This window comes from Ipomoea nil, unplaced genomic scaffold (genome assembly GCF_001879475.1).
Source record: "Ipomoea nil cultivar Tokyo-kokei standard unplaced genomic scaffold, Asagao_1.1 scaffold2921, whole genome shotgun sequence".
Lineage (NCBI taxonomy): Eukaryota > Viridiplantae > Streptophyta > Magnoliopsida > Solanales > Convolvulaceae > Ipomoea > Ipomoea nil.
The window spans coordinates 285983-305814 of NW_017619349.1; the positions used below are offsets into that span (position 1 = coordinate 285983).

At 35.1% G+C, this 19832-nt stretch overlaps 2 protein-coding genes across 2 annotated transcripts; one reads left to right on the plus strand and one right to left on the minus strand.

Moving 5' to 3' along the window:
* Nucleotides 1-2338: 2338 nt before the first annotated feature.
* LOC109160795 lies at nt 2339-3442 on the minus strand. Its single transcript, XM_019309039.1, has 2 exons — nt 3070-3442; nt 2339-2916 (listed from the first exon to the last, which is right to left on the minus strand). Exons 1-2 carry the CDS (start codon nt 3440-3442, stop codon nt 2339-2341), a joined length of 951 nt encoding a protein of 316 aa, XP_019164584.1.
* An 8567-nt stretch (nt 3443-12009) lies between these two features.
* On the plus strand, nt 12010-14108 carry LOC109160773 (pectinesterase-like). The gene has a single exon (XM_019309014.1). It carries the CDS (start codon nt 12039-12041, stop codon nt 13878-13880), a length of 1842 nt encoding a protein of 613 aa, XP_019164559.1. The 5' UTR covers nt 12010-12038; the 3' UTR covers nt 13881-14108.
* The last annotated feature ends 5724 nt before the right edge of the window (nt 14109-19832 follow it).

A 19832-nucleotide genomic window follows, 5' to 3' on the forward strand; every position in this document is an offset into this window, starting at 1 on the left:
GGCCAATCTATGCGAAAATTTCAGAGTGTTGACACTTGTTCCACTTTTGTTTTGGTTTAATACTTTAATTTGTCCATATGATCAACACCATTGAAAACACCACTCTTTTTGGCTCCTTAGAAAGTGTTGCATCCATCTCTTTAGTTTCACATTGGCTCCCCTTGACTCCAAATGCATCCAAAATGATCCAAACTCCTTCATTTCTACTCAAAGATAATGAATTGTGCCTAATTGATCAAATGAATAAAATAATTAAGGATCATTTTGAATAGGGGTGGGTGTAATTCGGATTATGAACTAACACCCGAAATCCGAACTGAATTTTAAATTTTGGGTGAATCCAAATAGTTATAGGGATCGAGTGTTAAAAATTCTATCCACACCCGATCCGAAACCTAAACTAACCGAAATTTTATTTTATATATATATATATATATATATATATATATATATATATATATATATATATAGTTTTAAATGTATTTCATAATTAATAATATATTAATTTTTAAAAGTCTAATGGTTAATTATTAGTATTTGTCTTATTTTTATTTTGATACTATATGAAAAAATATAAATAATAAAATTATTAAAAATTTTCAAAATTGATAAAACAATATTTTGGGTATATCCAAACTAACCCGAAATAATTTTACCTGAATCGAACATATTCGAATTAAATTTTGTTCGGATATCGGGTGTCGAAAACATCACTCGAAATTTGCGGATATCCGAAATAAAATTCGGGTATCACCCGAACCGAACCGACGCCCACCCCTAATTTTGAACATCATTGTGACACTTCATAAGCAGAACAAGGTTAAATATGAGGAAGAAATATTGTATAAATATGAACAAATATGCACTTATCAGTTGCCAAGAGAGCAGAAGCTTTTGATTGTTCAATCTGCTACCATGCCAGATCAGAGTAACAATGGAGTTCTTCCTATTGCTTCTCTGCGTCAAATACGTACATATACTGACGAAAATGAGGAAGAAGAGAGCAAGCAAATGAAAAGACCATGTTGGCCCCTAAACTAACGGTTAAGAGACGGATGGATAACGAAAGGACTATTGCTGGAACAAATTAGAAAGTCAAGTGTCTTTTTCGTCCAAATTAAAAGTCGAGGACTAATTTTGGAAAATCGCAATAGTCGGAGGACCATTGCTGAAATTAACTTTAACTCATAATGTATATTATTCTAACTCATAAAATTCAACGACATCGTTTTGAACTGTGGTCCACACAGCTGTGATTTTCCCAAGTTACTTATTCCTTCTCATGCCACTATGCAAGCAATCGTTATACTGTGGAATCGTGTCCACCTTGCAAGGTGAACACGGTTCTATATTCATAATTACTTAACTATATGTTTATAATTATAAAGCTATATATTCATAATTTTTGAATTTCATATTCATAATTGTTGAACTCTATATTTACAATTATAGAACCCTATGTTCATAATTACTGAACTATATGTTCATAATTATAAAGGTATATATTCATAATTTTTGAACTTCATATTCACAATTATTGACTTTATATTCATAATTACAGAACTATATATTCATAATTATGTTCACAACTCTATATTTATAATTATAGAATTATATATTCATAATTTTTGAACTATATATTTATAATTATGAACAACTCTAGAATCGTGTCCACTTGCAAGGTGGACACGATTCCACAGCATAATTTGCCTCGTGCCAGACCAATCATTATTGTGTGGACCATATTTTATCTACTGTAAAATAATGTACATTCAGTATAAAAGTAATGTACATTCAATACAAAAATAATGTACATTGTATTAAAGGGATGAACGTTATTTTTGTTCTGAGTGTACATTTTATTGTATGTATAACGTATATTAAATATAAAAATAATGTACATTCAGTATATTAAAAATGTACTTTTTGTTATGGTACACATAACATTGTGTGGACCATGGTCCACACAATAATTTGCCGTGCTCGACTGCCAGGTCGGTCGTGGGCCATGGGCCCTAGTAATACCACCTATTAATTTTTAATTTTTAATTTTTTAATTTTCATCTTAATAAATATATGGTAAACTCTATACGTAATTTTGAAAGAAAAATAAATATAAATATTTGTAAAATTTTGGTAAAAAAATATGAGTTGCTCTAAATTAGAATCTTTTTTTTTTTTTTTTTGAAAATTATATGGTGTTATATTAAAAATAGGTCGAAATAATATCTGGTGGGAGCAAATCCCAATACATAGCAGCTGGTTGCTGATAAGCCGTAATAGCTAAAGCATGAGCTAAATAATTGTCTAATCTAGGAATTAAATGAAACGAACAAGACTAAAATAAATATGCAGTCAGCCTGCAGTTGTCAATGGCATAGCCTAGGTACGTACGCAACGCAACGGTTGGTGTGGTAAGATAGCGGTGTAGCGTTAGACAATCCGTGTATATCTCGACAATTTGTTCTCCCCGATCCTTCAACCATGATAGTGCCTCCTTGCATGCTAATGCCTCGGCCATAAGGGGCGAGGTACAATTCCGAAGTGGTCCGGCATGAGCCAAAACATAAGCTCCATTCGTGTCTACTAGAACAGCTCCACCCGCAGCTTGGCCTGTCTCTGGCAAGAATCCCGCGTCGACATAACAAATTCTCTTGGGCGGTCCATACTGCGGCTCGGCAGCGTGTGGCTCGGCATGGTTCTGCTCGGCGTCCTCCTGCACCAAAGGTGGCTCGGTGGGCAGTGGGGCAGCACGGGCTACGGGTGGTGGATGCGCCCGGGTCCACGATTCCTTGGCTGCAGCAGCGATCTTGAGTATGGTGGTCGGCCGTGGTAACTTTGCTTCCCAAACCGCCATATTCCTTGCTCTCCATATATTGTAAAGGATTGCTGCTGCATATAATATTCCATCAGAGTCTAGAACATTTAAAAGTTCACCAAATCAAGCATGAAAAATATTTGTGTCAATGTTGGGGATCGTAAGGTTGGATTGTCCCCAAATGTTCTTTGCAAATTCACACAACACTAGGGCATGCATTGTGTGTTCTTGAACTACTCCACACATGGCACAATGTGGATCCACATCCACTCTCTTTATAAGTAAGTTGGTTGTGGTATGCAAAATATCACTAATGGCTCTCCAGAGGAACATTTTCCATTTTGGGGGGATTTTGAGCTTCCAAAGGTTCAACCATTTTGCAAATGTCCCATTATTCTCTTGATAATTTCCAACAATTCTCCTGTACCCATTTTTAACAGAATATATTCCCCTTGGGTCTCCATGCCAGTACCAAGTGTCATCATAATCCGGGGATACAGGTATTTTCATAATATTCTCCACATCATTGGGTTGGAATAAATCTGTTAAAATTGAGGGATCCCATGTGCCAGTTTGTTGATCAATCAAACCTGCCACTCTGGCTTCCTGCAGCTGTGCTAGCATTTCTGTTTGTATCATAGGGTCATGGTCATCTTGTAACCAGGGGTAAGCCCATATGAGTGAGACTCCCCGTTACCAATTCTGCGCCTTACCCCACTGCAAACTATACTTTTTGCTGCCATAATACTTCGCCAGCAGAAACTGGGATTATTTCCTATCTGTGCATCAAAAAAAGATCCCCTAGGGAAATATCGGGCCTTATACACACGAGCCACTAAAGATTCAGGTTTAGTCAACATCCGCCATGCCCGTTTTCCCAGCATTGCTAGATTAAACGCACGTAAGTCCTTAAAACCCAATCCTCCGTATTTGTTCGGGATACACAACTTATCACAAGCCTTCCAATGTATTCGCCTGTCAGTTCCAGAATCCCACCAATATCGATTCATAGTTCTCTCTATTGTCGTACACACAGATATAGGCAGCAAAAAAACACTCATCGAAAATGTAGGCATAGATTGTGCTACTGTTTTCAACAGAATTTCCTTACCTGCCTGTGTCAGCAGTTTTTTATTTCATGACCCAATCCTTTGGCGGATTTTGTCCTCAATATATGCAAAAACTGCTTTCTTGTGTCTTCCAACAAACGAGGGGAGTCCCAAATATTTGCCAAAATTCAGGGCCTGTGTCACTCCCAGAATCTGAGCCACATTTTCCCTATCAGTCATACTTGTGTTCCTGCTATAACATATGCTTGACTTATGATAGTTTACTGCCTGCCCTGACAGGTCCTCGTACACAGATAGGCACCTTTTGATTTCACCTGCTTCCTCCACATTAGCTTTAAAGAATAAGAGGTTGTCATCTGCAAAGAATAAGTGAGAGATTGGGGGCACCTCTGGCTACCCTGCATCCATGTAATGACCCCACATTATGCGCCTGCTGTAGCAATAGGGACAAACCTTCTACGCAAATAATGAATAGATATGGGGACAAAGGATCCCCTTGCCTTAACCCACGTGTTGGCACAATAGGATCACATCTTGAGTTGCTCTAAATTAGAATCTATAATTGAATTATTATTATTTTCTTTAATCTTATAATGAATGAATTGGTTATATATAACGATGCCATTGATTCTTAAATCTACTATCTACTAAATAAAATAAATATTGGGAAGGTTATAATGGGAATAAAAATTATGTTGTGTAATAATGTGAAGGAAAAATTGTTAAATAGGCTATCGAACTATTAGTATTTGTGCAATTGGGTCGTCAAACAAAAAAAGCTTTTTATTTACCAAGTATTTTATTAATACCATGAAAAAATTAAAAAATTATAATTAATAAAGCCAATCGTATTAACTACTTGAGGGATTTGGACAAAGAGAGTATTCAAATCACAAAACAAATTGAAGTGAGAATTACCTCGCAATGTCCTTGTTTAACAATTAGCAATTAGCGGTTAGCGTTAGCGGATTATGGCCTTGTTTGGCAATTAGCGGTTAGCGGTTAGCGTTTGCGGATTGTATTAGCGGTTAGCAAATAGCGGGTTTGACCAGCAGATTATATCAGCGGTTTGTAAAAAGATGTTAGGTAAAATTAGCTGTTTAGATTAGCGGTTAACATGTAAAATGACCAAAAGAGTATAATAATAATAATAATAATTTTTGAAATAATAATAATAATAATAATAATAATAATAATAATAATAATAATAATAATAATAATAAGAAAAAAAAAACAAAAATGATGTGGGATAAAAATCCCACATCTAAAGTTTTAGAAAATAAATGGTGTTGAGCTCCCTTATAAAAGGGAGCTCAACGCCAATTAGTTTCTCTTGCCCATCCCACATCGGATGGGCAAGAGAAGAGAAGCCTGAGGCTTCTTACGGATTAGTGTAATTTTTTTTTAATTTTTTTTTATAAAATAAAAATAAAAATGGAGGGTGTTTTTGGGGAAGAATTTTCCTTCCCCAAAACTCCAACCCCAAATGCTGCTCCGCGTTTGGGATTTCAGCGGTTTGGAGCAAACCGCTGCTCCAAATCGCTGAGTAACCAAACATGGTTTTTGGCGTTTTGACTGAAGTCAAAACGTCAAAATGGTGGATCCGCTATTAACCAAACAAGGCCTATATTAGCGAATTTGACGAGCGAATTATATCAACGGTTGATAAAAAGATATTTGAAAAAATTAAAAAAATATATATAATTAAGCCAATCATATTAACTATTTGGGCGATTTATTGACAAAAAGAGTATTCAAATTACACAACAAATTGAAGTGTCCTTGTTTGACAATCAGCCGTTAGCTCTTCAATATTAGTATATATTTAATATTTTATACCCTAATTTTAATATTTTATACCCTAATTTTTATTTGCTCTCCCTTATGTCCCGTATTTGATTTCAACCATACCTATACAATTATTTTATTGACAATTATAATCAATATTGACTATATTATCTTGCATTTGTAAACTTAGAATTGCCTATTTAAATACACAAATTTAACATTCAATTATCTATGCATGAACAATTTCAATATAATCTTGTCTTGATATACCTTAAAGTACTTATTTAAAAAAAAAAAAAAAACATTGGGCATTATCCCAATCGCGCAATGCGCGTAAAAAACTAGTCTACTATACTAATAAGAGCCCAAGAGAGTTAGGCCTATAATGGGTAGAAAAAATGGCGGTCAAATTTTTTAATCAAATGAATGGCTCAGATTGATTAGATTTTAATTTTTCCTTATGATTTCCTAATTTATCCTTAATGAATATGATTATCCGTTAACTTTTCCGTTAAATATTATCTTTTTCGTTAACTTCTATTAGTTCACCGTTAACTTACTCATTGATTTCAATAACAAAGGTCTTAGGTTCGAACCTCATCCAAATCAAAGTTGACATAATTAGTACTCTATTTTACTCTTATTAAATTAAATAATAATTTAGTAGCTAAAAAAAAAAATACATATGCATTTCTTTAATTTAGAATTATGTGTCTACAATGTCTTTATTAAAAAAATATTCATTATCAATAAATTAAATAAGAGAAATAATTGGATTAGTTATATTGTCTTTATTTTTCTCAAATATCAAAATTCTTTACATTCAAATTCATCAATTGATTATATTGCTACATTGTCCCTACAATGTCTTTATTAAAAAAAATTATTCATTATCAATAAATTAATTAAGAGAAATAATTTTATTAGTTATATTGTCTTTATATTTTTCCAATGTAAAAATTCATTACATTCAAATTCATCAATTGATTATATTCACTACATTGTCTATTATCTTTTTTGTGCACTATTTTTTAATTAAATATCAAAGTTAAAATACAAAATAATGCTATATATTTATTTACCAAGTATTTTATTAATACCATGAAAAAATAAAAAAATTATAATTAATAAAGCCAATCGTATTAACTACTTGAGGGATTTGGACAAAGAGAGTATTCAAATCACACAACAAATTGAAGTGAGAATTACCTCGCAATGTCCTTGTTTGACAATTAGCAATTAGCGGTTAGCGTTAGCGGATTATGGCCTTGTTTGGCAATTAGCGGTTAGCCGTTAGCGTTTGCGAATTATATTAGCGGTTAGCAAATAGCGGGTTTGACCAGCAGATTGTATCAGCGGTTTGTAAAAAGATGTTAGGTAAAATTAGCTGTTTAGATTAGCGGTTAACATGTAAAATGACCAAAAGAGTATAATAATAATAATAATAATAATAATAATAATAATAATAATAATAATAATAATAATAATAATAATAATAATAATAATAATAATAATAATAATTAATAATAATAATTTTTGAAATAATAATAATAATAATAATAATAATAATAATAATAATAATAATAATTAATAATAATAATTTTTGAAATAATAATAATAATAATAATAATAATAATAATAACAACAACAACAACAAAAATAATGATGATAGACTTTTTTTATATTTTTATAATAATTAAATTAGTGTATACAAAATTGAACTCATGTCAATTTTTTAATTTTTAATTTTTATTATTTTTTCAACTCTTTTTTTTATTAGGCTATGTTTGGCAAACCTAGCTGAAAGCTCAAAAAAGAGCTGAAAATTGAAGAGTTGTTAAGCTAACTGTAATGCTTGAAAGTGTTTATTTGTTTCATATTTTTAGTGTGTTAATTAGTGTTGATTTATCAATCTATGTTTCTGAGTGTGCTTGGATTCTTATGGGTTTAAAGCTTTAGTGTCTAAAAGTTAGCTAATTGAACAAGTACGTGTCATAGCGTCAATCCGCAGCGGAACGATAACTCTTAACCCGTAATACTTATTTGGCAATAAAACTGTACATTTGGTTACTTTGGTTATGTAGTGAAATTGTCCATTTTTTCTACAAAGTAAATAAGCTATTGGCATGCATTACTAGAGACCATACAAACTAAAGTGAAAATTATCCAGTTTTCAATGAACTATATAAACAAATTAAAGTTAACAAAAGATTGAGTAAATACCAGTCAAGGTCCCTCAAGTTTGGTGGTTTCACTACCTATAGTCCCTAACTTCCGTAATTACCATTCGTGGTCTTCCGAGTTGCGAAAACTGACCTATTATCATCCTTCCGTTAGTTTCTGCCGTCTAAACCGTCAAAAGCAGGGGCAGAAAGTTCATTTGACATATATAATTCTTTGGTAGTCATTTTCAGCCATTCCTCATTCCTGCTCATCTCTTCAACCTTCCGTTAGTCTCTCGGACAACAACTTCTCCAACCTCATTCCTGCTCATCTCTTCAACGCCACAGTGGGTTCCCATTGGAGACCCAATGTCCGGAGCCAGAAGCTCAAAACCCTAGAATTTTCCCGAATCAAGAAGCTCCGAAAGATCCAACCTTTTCATCAAACGGGTTTGGAGAGAGAGGTAAAGCGAGACCCGGGTCCAGGGCCGGATTTTAGGCTGTGCAAGCTGGGCTACCGCACAGGGCCCCCAGTTTTAGAGGGGCCCCAAATTTTAGAGGTCCAATATTTAATATTTACTGAGCTAGTTTAGATATAAAAATTAAAAGTTTTCAATTAAACTTAAAAGGTTCTATGAAGAGATGATAGCAATGTGTATTTATTGTATTTTTACTGGGAGGTTAAAGGTTCGAAACTTGGGCCTCAGTTATTTACCAGAACAGGGCCCCAAAAACCTAAAATCCGGCCCTGCCCGGGTCCGGTGCGGTTTCTTTAATTTCCGGCGTCTCGGTGGTGATCAGAGTGGTGTTCGCTTCAGTATGGGCATACCGGAAAAAATGGAATTCCGTTGAAGAAAAACTGGAGAAACAAAACCTGGACACAACAGAAGCGCACAAGACCGAAGAGGGGCAAAAATATAAATACTCAGTTCTCGACGAATGATTCTCTTTGAAAATATAGGATTTATTGAGGGCGTCAGCATACGTAGTAGGAAAGAGCAGGAGTGGTATAGTGTATAAAGTGGTGGTGGGCTTCGCCGTGACCGGCGGCGGCGGCGCCACCGTGGTGGCAGTGAGATGCCTAAGCGAGGGAGATTCCCACTTGAGTTTTAGGGAATTTGAAGCCGCAGTTGAGGCCATTGGTAGAGTCCAACACCCCAACATTGTTAGAGTGTTAGACTTAAAGCTTATTTATGCCAGTGATGAAAAATTGCTAATTACAGATTTTATCCATAATGGGAGCTTATACAATGCTTTGCACGGTAAGCATCTATCGTCTTCTTCCTTAGTTTGTTTCGTGTTTCTGCATTGCATAATCATAATTCCATTCGTTACTGATTAGTGATCACAACCAGGGACAGAACTACCTTTGGGGTTAGGGGGCCCTGCCCCCACCCCTATCGGCCTATCCTCACCCTAAATTTTTTCCTAAATATATATTATATATTGATATAGTAGGAATAAAATACACTTTTGGTTCCCCTCTATTTTTTTTTTTAAAAATAATCTATTATGTTGATATTAAATGAACTCAAAATATATATTAAAGTTCAAAATTCATTAAATAAAAAGAAATAAATCAAATAATTAAAGTGGCCATTTTTCTTTATTATCTTATTTGTTTTATCAAGATTTTAATAATGATTGGCATCAAGTATACATTTTAATTTAAAAACTCTCCAAATTTGAGATATATGCTTTGATTTTATTAGTTATATATGTTGATTAATTAATTAGTGATTTATTGTGTGTTTTAATCCTTTATTTACATTTTTATGATGTACATTTGCTAGTTTAAATGATTAGTTTTGAAATTGGCAAAAAATAATATTGATTATTTAATTCGTCTTAATTTTTGTCTTATCTCTCAAATTTTGAAATATTCAGTTAACTAGTAAAATGAATATAAGTTAATTATGAAAAATTTTGGTGACAAAATTTTTTATTTGATGTTAAGTGACAATCTATATTTAAATAAATGTTGTTGTTGTTGTTGTTGTTGTTGTTGTTGTTATTGTTATTATTATATTTTGTGTTATGTGAAAAATTTCTAAAGTAATGATCGACACATGTGTCGATCGTACTCATATAATGTATTTCATACTTTATTACACATAGTATAATTAGAAATCATTATCAATAATAATCACAATAATGTATGGTATATATAATAATATGGTGCGGTTAATTATAATGTCGACTAACATTGTAAATTTTCTCTACTACACCAGCCCCCAACTCAAATTTTCTGGCTCCGTCCCTGATCACAACAATTCTGGCATTTAAGAATTAAGATGACTGGACAAAATACTAATGCTTGTTGACTTCGTGTTTATGGTAGTTTGGTGTCGAATGTTTATCCAAATTGAAGAGAAATTTATGGTAATCTGCCTGGTTTTGGGTAGCTATATGACCGTAAGCACTTCGTCTATTCCTGAATGTCAAAAATTCTTGTCTAAGATTAGGATTATCTCATGATTCATGAAGAAGTTCCATAGTGGATATGAGGGTTGGATGTTAAAGATTTTGCAGAACTGCAGTTTGGCCTTGGTGCACGTTTTAAGATATTCGAGATAGAAAATTTCTTAAAGTGATCATGGGGCACCAACATTTTTGTACACTAGAATCCGAAAGAACTGCATGTTTCACCTCTGGTATGTGTTGTGGGCCGTTCTAAAATTGAAATTTTGGCACCTAAGAGCTGGTTATCTTCAAGCAGTCCGTACTCCTATGACAGGGTACACGGTATTGTCGATAAGAGTAAATATATGCCAAATGACCTTTTTACCCCTGCTTTTGACGGCTTAGACGGCAAAAATTAACGGGAGGATGGTAACAGGTCAATTTTTGCAACTCGGAGGACCACGGATTGTAATTACGGAAGTTAGGGACTATAAGTGGTGAAACCACCAAACTCGAAGGACCTTGGCTGGTATTTACTCACAAAAGATTTCATTGATCATAAATTAGTGCAATTACAAATTAAATACAATTTCACTTCTAGTCTACAATATCAAGGGAAGCCTTTTAACCAATTTTCTACCACCTACACTTTTAACATTGGAATTATACAACACCAACACTAACACTGCTACTACAAGTCTATAACAATTGAAATCATCACCAGGCGATAAGAACACTTTGATTTTGACTGTATATACAAATGATCTCCTTCTACAGTAGTTGTAGCTCTAAACCTTGATTTCAACTTTTAGATTTCCTCCTCATTTTGATTTATACGCCGTAACAGTCCAGGGATGATTGCCTTTAACCTTGAACACATAGGAGGATCATACCATCTTACGAATCCACACTCAACCACTCTCCTGCCCTATACCCAAAACCTATTACAATCTAAAATTAAACACTAAAGAAATATAAATTGTTAGAAATTACTCAACCTTATTCGGTCCACAGTCTCAATACCTCCTGTCGGGGTTGTCATTCGTTCATGAGGTGCGTAGCTTCAACGATTCACCACAATGACAACGCATATTTGAAATTAGTTCACCGTGTTGAAACATGGAGTGGTTGCTTGAGGAACCATAGTTGTCTTCAGTGAACTTCGCATGCATCTCGTTGAATTGGCCAATTTAGGAAGAAGCTGGTGTTGCGCTATGGAGACAATGAAGAACACATAGGGCTTTTTCTACATCTTACAACGACCAGGTGAAGGGAGAACGCATGGAGCAGGTGAAATTACTACTCTATCCTTGGATTTCACAGACACTAAACGGTAAAACTAACAGAGGATGAAATTAATTGGGTCAAAATTGAAAAGTTAAAGACTTAATTCATTGAAATAAATACTCGAGAACCAATTTGTGAATTTAGCTATAGTCGAGTGACAATTTTAGGTATTTACTCAAAATATTAGATAGCATCACCTGTTTTATTTTATACAGTATATATTAATATAATCACCATAAACTTTTAAACTAAATAATGTAATTAATACATATATATATATATATAGAATAAAAAATTGAGGATGAAAATTTATAAAGATAATAAAGTTATATAATGTAATTTCCTGGTAAAACGAAACATATATGTGAATAACCTCAATTTCCTCAACAGAATAGTATCTGTGGCTCTGCTGATCGCCTCTGAATGCTATAAATAGCGTTATCAGAATTGCACATTTCAATCATCAAAGCCTCAAAGGCACCCTTATTCAAGAGACAAAAACAAGTAAAAATGGGGTCTACTCAAAAGAATAAAAAGTTGGGTCTTCTTGGAATCGCTTCCATCCTCCTCCTAGCTTTCGTGGTGGCTGCCACCGCCACCGAGTCAGGCAGCGATTCTGGTTCTGGTACCCAGTCATGTCCTGCTGAAGGTGATAACAAGGAGACCTGTGGCGCTCCTGAGATTCACGCTACTAATAAGCTGAGCACACACGAGGTTATGAAGTCGGCGTTTTCGCTGCACGGTTTGGCGGACGCGATTTCCAAGTCGGATCAAATAAAGAAGGCGGTGAAATCCATTTGCGAGTCCACCGATTTCAAGGAGCTGTGCGAGAAGAGCGTTGCAAAAGCTAATAACTCCAACGACCCCAAGGAGCTTATCAAGGCTGCGTTCTCGGTGGCTTGGGAGAACATCGCCGACGTCATTTCCAAGTCGGAGCTTATCAAGAGGGCGGACAAGGACCCCATGACCTCCGGTGCACTGGACGTATGCAAGGAGGTGCTAGAGCACTCAATTTCAGATTTCAAGAGGTCTATTTACGTACTTGACAAATCTACTACCCTCAACAACCGACACGGTAACGATCTCAGGGTTTGGCTAACCGCCGCCATGACTTTCCAAGAGACTTGCTTGGATGCCTTCGAGAACACCACCGGCGACACCGGCGAGAAAATGAAGCACCTCCTTAAAACCGCCATGGAGCTCACCAGCAACGCCCTGGCTATTGTCACTAAGCTTGACGATTTCCTCAAGAGCTTGGAAATCCCTGGCATCAGTCGTAGGTTGTTAGAAGAACCCACACCGAAAGATGACAGTGGAGAACCATTACACTCCACTGATGAAGAGATTCCTCAATTCGTAGACCCTGCCACTCGCCACCTCCTGGCTGCTCCCCCCAAAGCCGACATTGTGGTTGCCCAGGACGGAAGTGCCAAGTTTAAGACCATCAACGCCGCTCTTGACTCCATCCCTGCCATAAACGACCGCCGAACCGTCATCCTCATCAAGGCTGGCGTGTACAAGGAATACGTGATTGTTCCTAGTAAGAAGAACAACATTGTTTTCATGGGAGAGGGCCCGGCCAAAACCGTGATCACCGGAAACAAGAATGTCGCAGACGGGGTCGTTGGCGGCACTTATAAGAGCGGCACGGTGACTGTTGAAGCGGAGGGTTTCGTTTGCCGAGATCTTACAATCGAGAATACGGCCGGGCCGCAGAAGGGACAAGCCGTGGCTCTTAGAATCTCAGGCGACATGGCGGCGGTCCACAATTGTCACCTCAATGCCTACCAAGATACCCTCTACACCCACTCTTACCGCCAGTTCTACCGCGGCTGCACCATCAGCGGCACCGTCGACTTCATCTTCGGGAATGCCCCTGTTGTGTTCCAGAGCTGCAAGATGATCGCGAGGAAGCCATTGGAGGGTCAGGCGTGCATGGTGACCGCTCAAGGTAGAAAGGACAGACGAGGAGCAGCCGCCATTGTCATCCAATCCTGCGACATCGTCGCTGAACCCGCCCTGAAGGCCGCCAACCCACCCAACAAAGTGTTCCTCGGGAGGCCATGGAAGGAGTTCTCCAGGACACTCATCATGTTCTCTTTCATTGACAACATCGTCGTCCCAGAAGGTTGGTCTCCATGGAAGGGCAACTTTGCACTTGACACTTGCTGGTACGCAGAGTATAAAAACCGCGGCCCAGGAGCTTCAACCGATAAAAGGGTGAAATGGAAGGGTTACAAGAGGAACATTTCTCCAGAGGTTGCTAAGCAGTTTACTCCTGGACCGTTCCTGATGGCTGATGAAGAATGGCTCGGGCGTGCCCAGATCCCCTTTTCTCCTGGATATGTGTAGAATAAGCAAGCTATCATGAGAGAGAGTCCGATCAACCTACTTTTACTATAACTATCGAGTAGATAGGAGGAGTTTTCATGTGAAAACCTCATCTCACTAAACTAACCACTTGTTTGGCTCATTCATTGAGATACAAATTTTGAGTAATATCCTCTTCCAACCATAGGATAGTTGGAGGATTACATTACTTTTGAATCATAATAAAAATTTTGGTTTCAATTTACTTTTGCCTACTTTACATATCACTATAATTGTAGTAGTGATATGATAGTTAGTCATTCTTAAATTCCTACAAGCTTTGATCCTTAATTTTATGTTTAGGTTCCTCGAATCAATATTTTAGTGAACGTAGCTTCTAATGTCTCAACTTAAAAAGTGTTGGCAAGATAAAATTTTATTGTATTATCCCTTCTTTATTGGTTCCTCGGCCTACTGGTTTGGCTGTCCGGCGAAAGAAGCATAAACACAGAATGAAGGACTCTCTAGCATGCATTTCCTGTCAGGGATCTTCTTGTGTATTTTCGTTTATGACTGATCAAGTGCCCAATGGATAGGGAGAAAATCCCCAAATGGGTTACAGCAGTTTTCCCAGGTGGATCAAAAGTTGAATGCTGATATGCTATAGAGGTATTGAAAAAAAGGGATGTTTTTTGCAGACAACTGCTTCAGTTGATGAGGATAAACAAAATAAATTTATTCGACCACTGCAAGGGTTCGTGTGAATGCTGGACCCTGTCATGGCAGTCAACCTGTTGCAAATATTCAAAAGTGCTAATGGTCAAGGTAATTTTCATATATACTATGGTTAATGATCAGGCTAATATTATGCATACTAATAATCATAGTGTTATTGTTAATCCGGTGCATGGTTCAACTGCTTTGGCCCATAGTTCTGATCATAATTTGTTAAGTGTGCAAAATAATGCTAGGGGTGCTAATGTGCATGATTTGTTTGTCCCTAATCCTACACAAGTTGGCGATATTAGTAGAGTTGCTGGTGGCTAAGATGATTAGGGAATTCAAATGCATATATAATCTTAATTAAGTCTTGAATTGTCTTAAACGTTGAGGTGGATCTCACATCCTATATGTTTTCAATTGAGCTATAGGTTGATTTTATATATATATATATATATATATATATATATATATATATATAATTTTGCTCAAAAGGCCAACAAAGTAAAAATTCTAAATAAACATGTATAGTGTCACTCTTATATATATTGTGATGAGCTATTACAATATAATCTGGTGTGCAGGCCTATTAATCCTTTTAAAGGCGGCATGAGACTTATCTACAGCACAATCATGAATCTTGTGGGATTCATAAATAAGCTATAGCTTTGGGCTACTTTAATCTCCTCTACTTGACAATGTATTTGGTCATTATTGGGCTACTTTCTAATAAGATCTGGAAGATCTCAAATGGGATTGATCTTTAAGGTGACTAATGACTCATGAATAAAGTTTGCAACTTCTATTTCTAATGTTATGTTACTCTCCAAAAGTCAAAATTGCCTCACATCATGCTGGTTTGCCTGAACCAAACAAATTGTGAATAATTTTTTTGTTTACACATAGAAATCACTGCCTGAAAATTCTGACCGGCGCAGTTTGAAAATTAAATTCGTGAAAAAAATACTTCTTGAACTCCTTTTGGCATGAATTTTTTCCTGGAAAACCTAAACTTGTGTTATAATTTCTTGATATTTGTATTAGTAATTCAATAATTAATTATAATATAGTTAAATTTTCATCCCGTGCATCGCACAGGTGCAATACTAGTTATAAATAAAAGGAGTTCTATTTGGACAGATACTTATTTAAATCATCTTATGACATATATACATGAAAATTTATATGGTGCACCAGGGCGCACATTGCATTGTGTGTCTTGGTGCAAAACGACGTCGTTGTGCACCTTTTTTTTTTTTTTGAAAATTTCACTTTTCCGTGTTTGCTGTTAACTTGGTAAAAAAAAAAAGTCATGCTTTGAAAATGTACATAATTGTATACTAAAATGTACATAATTGTATATGAGAATGTACATAAACTTTTAACTGTTAAAAAAATTGTGTGTTCGAATGTACATAATTGTATACCAGAATGTACATAATTGTATAACATAATGTACATTATTATATAACATAACGTACATAATTATATAACATAATACACATACACTCTGTCGCGTCAACTCCCCACACAACTTATCAAAACGACGTCGTTTTAAAAGGCACAGGGCGCACAATGCTATGTGCACCGTGGTCCAGGGTATAACGATTGTATATACATGTATCAATTGTTTTGGGCCAACAACTTGATTCATTTTTCAAGCATGGAAGAATATATTACTTTAAAATTGAAATTCAATTTATTATTTGAATTTATTATCGAATATGCTCATAAATTAAATTGCGATCATTGTGCAATAATATGATGAATTATTATGCATATTTTGTCTTATTAGCATAATCTATAGTTTTAATTATGCAGATTACAAATTATTCTTTAGAGGTGGACCCTCGTTTTTAGCCAGCTTTAGTATATATAGATTTTTATTTTTTTGGCAGAATCTCAATCTTGGTTGTTATCACCAAGTGTGAATTCATCAAGCTTGGTTTCAACAAGAGCAATTACTTAGAAGTTCACGAGCGATGAGGCCTAGAAAGCTAAAAGCCCTAATTTCTCTTCTTTTTTTTTCCTCGCCACCATCTGAACCATAACCTGAAAATGAATACATTTCTAAAAAAGGACCCATATGCCTTTTAGAAAACCCAGGAGGATAGTTTTAACTATCAAATATTCCTAGCCATTCCTTAGATACAATTTGACTGACTTAACTTGAGATTTCAAGATGTTAAAGTCAGTGACTGATTATAACTTGGCTTTACACAAAATTGTGTCCCAATTTAACACTGCACCAGTGCCTGAAGCATACAATGTTGCTCAGTCATGCAACGCCAAGAGGAGCCGAGGAAGAGGTCGCGATAGGAATCAAGGCAAAGGTAGCAACAATAACTCCCGAAACCATAATACACAGCAAAATGATCCAACTCGTCAAGGACAACCACTTTCATACAATTAGAACTCTAGCCCAGCAGCAAGTATGCTTCAAGTGCAGGTGTATAGAACACTGATGATCAAGTACGTGCCACACCCCGAAGCATTTTTTAAAAAACTACCAACGGATTGTAAAAACACGATTATGAGAAGCACAAGGTTGAATCCAACCATGTTGCATTGCCTGAAGCAAACACTCTTGTTGGTAATAATGTTGATCTACTAAAACATGAGCACAATGCATGTTTGATCATTATCTACAAACTTCTAACTTCTTCCTTCCATTATTGATAAGGATTTTCTTTGTGGGCTCCGGTAGAGCTTCACTTTTACTCCATTACATCCTGAAGAACTCACAAGATGACATGAGAATTGAGATCACAAGATTTTAGTTCTACTAGCACCGACAATGAAAATTTAAGTAAGTCAACTAGTGAAGTGAGGGATATTCGCAAATCGCAATAATATTGTTACTTTTTTATGAGATGCTAGATCATAAATTTGATATATATTTAGACTTTAAATTGCAATATATATCAATATTTAAATTTAAATTTATAAAAATATCATTATATGTCTGTTTACGTACACGTATATCCTTTTATTCAACAACTAATTTTACTAAGGGAAAATGGCACGTTTTCCCGAGTTATATACTTATAATACTTTTTCTCCCTGAATTATTCAAGTGGTTGTTTTCCCCCCCTGAAATGTTAAATAGACATATCTACCCTTAAAATAAATATTTCATTTATTTTTCTTCTCCAACAAATTACGGCCACGGTTTGGTTCAAATCGAATAGACACTATAGCAACCAAGCGAAATATTCTAATTACAATTTAGAATCAAAACTTGATATTTAGAGTTTATTAAAATCGCAAACTGAAACAGCCGGTTCATGTTCCGAACTCAAAATAAAATATATAATACCTTTATTGTTGAATTTAGACTATTTTAAAATAAAAAATAAAATTTTAAAATAAAGACGGTTCAAAATCGCAAATCGGATCCAGAACTGTCGGTTCACGGTTCAGGATCAAATTTTTACGATTCATAATTTTAATAAACTGAAATCTATATATTGGGTTCTAGATCTGAATCATAACCGGAAACTTTCAATTCGATTTCTATAGTGTCCGGTTTAGTTCGAACTGAACCGTGGTCATCCCTACGTATAAGCAATAATTTGTTGGATATGAAAAATAAATAAAATGTTTACTTAGCTTTAAAGGTAGAAGTGCCAATTTAAAACACGTTATATACAGATATAAATTTTTTTCGGATATCAAATGTAAAAATCTTACATATATTAAACTTAAAAGTAAAAAAAAAATTAAATTTATCCCATTTAAACCAAACATATGTAAAAATATTTTAAATATAAGATCTAAAACTCATTCGAAATTAAACTTGTGTTAATTTTATAACATTAATCTATAAAAAAAATTAAATTTGAAAAAATAAGTGTTAGTAAACAAGTAATTTCTAAACAAAAACCATATAATAAAAATGAAAAAATTAGAAAACATGAAAAAGAAACAGTTTTCTGTTAATAAACATGGCCTTACTTCTTTTGAATTCGATCTCAATATATTCTTTCTATATTTTTCATATACTCGTTTTAATAATGGTGTATTAGTGTAATATGTTGATCTACTAAAACATGAGCTTAATGTTTGATCATTATCCACAAACCTCTAACTTCTTCCTTCCATTATTGATAAGGGTTTTCTTTGTGTGCTCCGGTAGAGCTTCACTTTTACTCCATTACATCCTGAAGAACTCACAAGATGACCTGAGAATTGAGATCACAAGATTTTAGTTCTACTAGCACCGACAATGAAAATTTAAGTGAGTCAACTAGTGAAGTGAGGGATATTCGCAAATTGCAATAATATTGTTACTTTTTTATGAGATTGATAAGTGCGTTTTTGTCTATATTTTTACCCCTTCTTGAACCAATTTTATTTGTGAATTGCTTAAAAACTTGTGTGAATTGTGACTAAGTTATGTTGGTTTTATTTCAAGGTGCAATCATTCACAACAAGTGAGAAATTCAATGATTTTTGGAAGATACGAGCAATTTTTGGATCAAGAGATCAATCAAAGAGTTTGGATTGCATTTAGGAATTTTCAGCAGCCTCGTACCCCCTCCCGTACGCCCATCCATCAGCCCATCCGAGATTTGAAAACCGAAGCAGGTGGCGTACGCCCATCCATCAGCCCATCCGAGATTTGAAAAATGAAGCAGGTAGCGTACTGCTACTGGTATGCCCATCCCACAGGGCGTACGATATTTCTGCTCAAAACCAGTGTTCACTGGAAATGCACCAAAAATGGTACGCCCTGGCGTATGCCCATCCCTGAGGCCATCCCACTGTGCTCTGCTCTATTTATGCGCGTTTTTGGGTCATTTCAACTCGGTTTTGGACCTTGTTCCAACCCTAGACATTTCCTTTCACTTCCTTTCATATTTTTAGGTTAGATTAGACTTAGATTTATGTTTCTTAACACTTTTGAAGCTTGTAATCTTGGATTTGGAGATTGGATTTCAACATTTCAAGATTGTTCTTCCATTTTCAATACATAAGTTCTTTTTCCTTTTATCTCTTTACTTTGCAAGATTTATGTTTATTACTTGTGTTCTTGTATTCTTTATGCTATTTAATCATGAGTAGTTAGTTTTTGGACTTGAGTTAGGGTTGTATTATCTATCTTGATGCTTGATTTGTGATTATTGCAAAAAAGGGGAAGAACTCCAACCTAGGGTTCATGTGTTTGTGAAGGTTTTGTATTTATATCTTGTTAATGTTTGATGTACACATTCATTAGCTTGTTTTTGGAGGATTCCTTGCCTCAACGAGAGTTGGGTGATGAATCCAAGC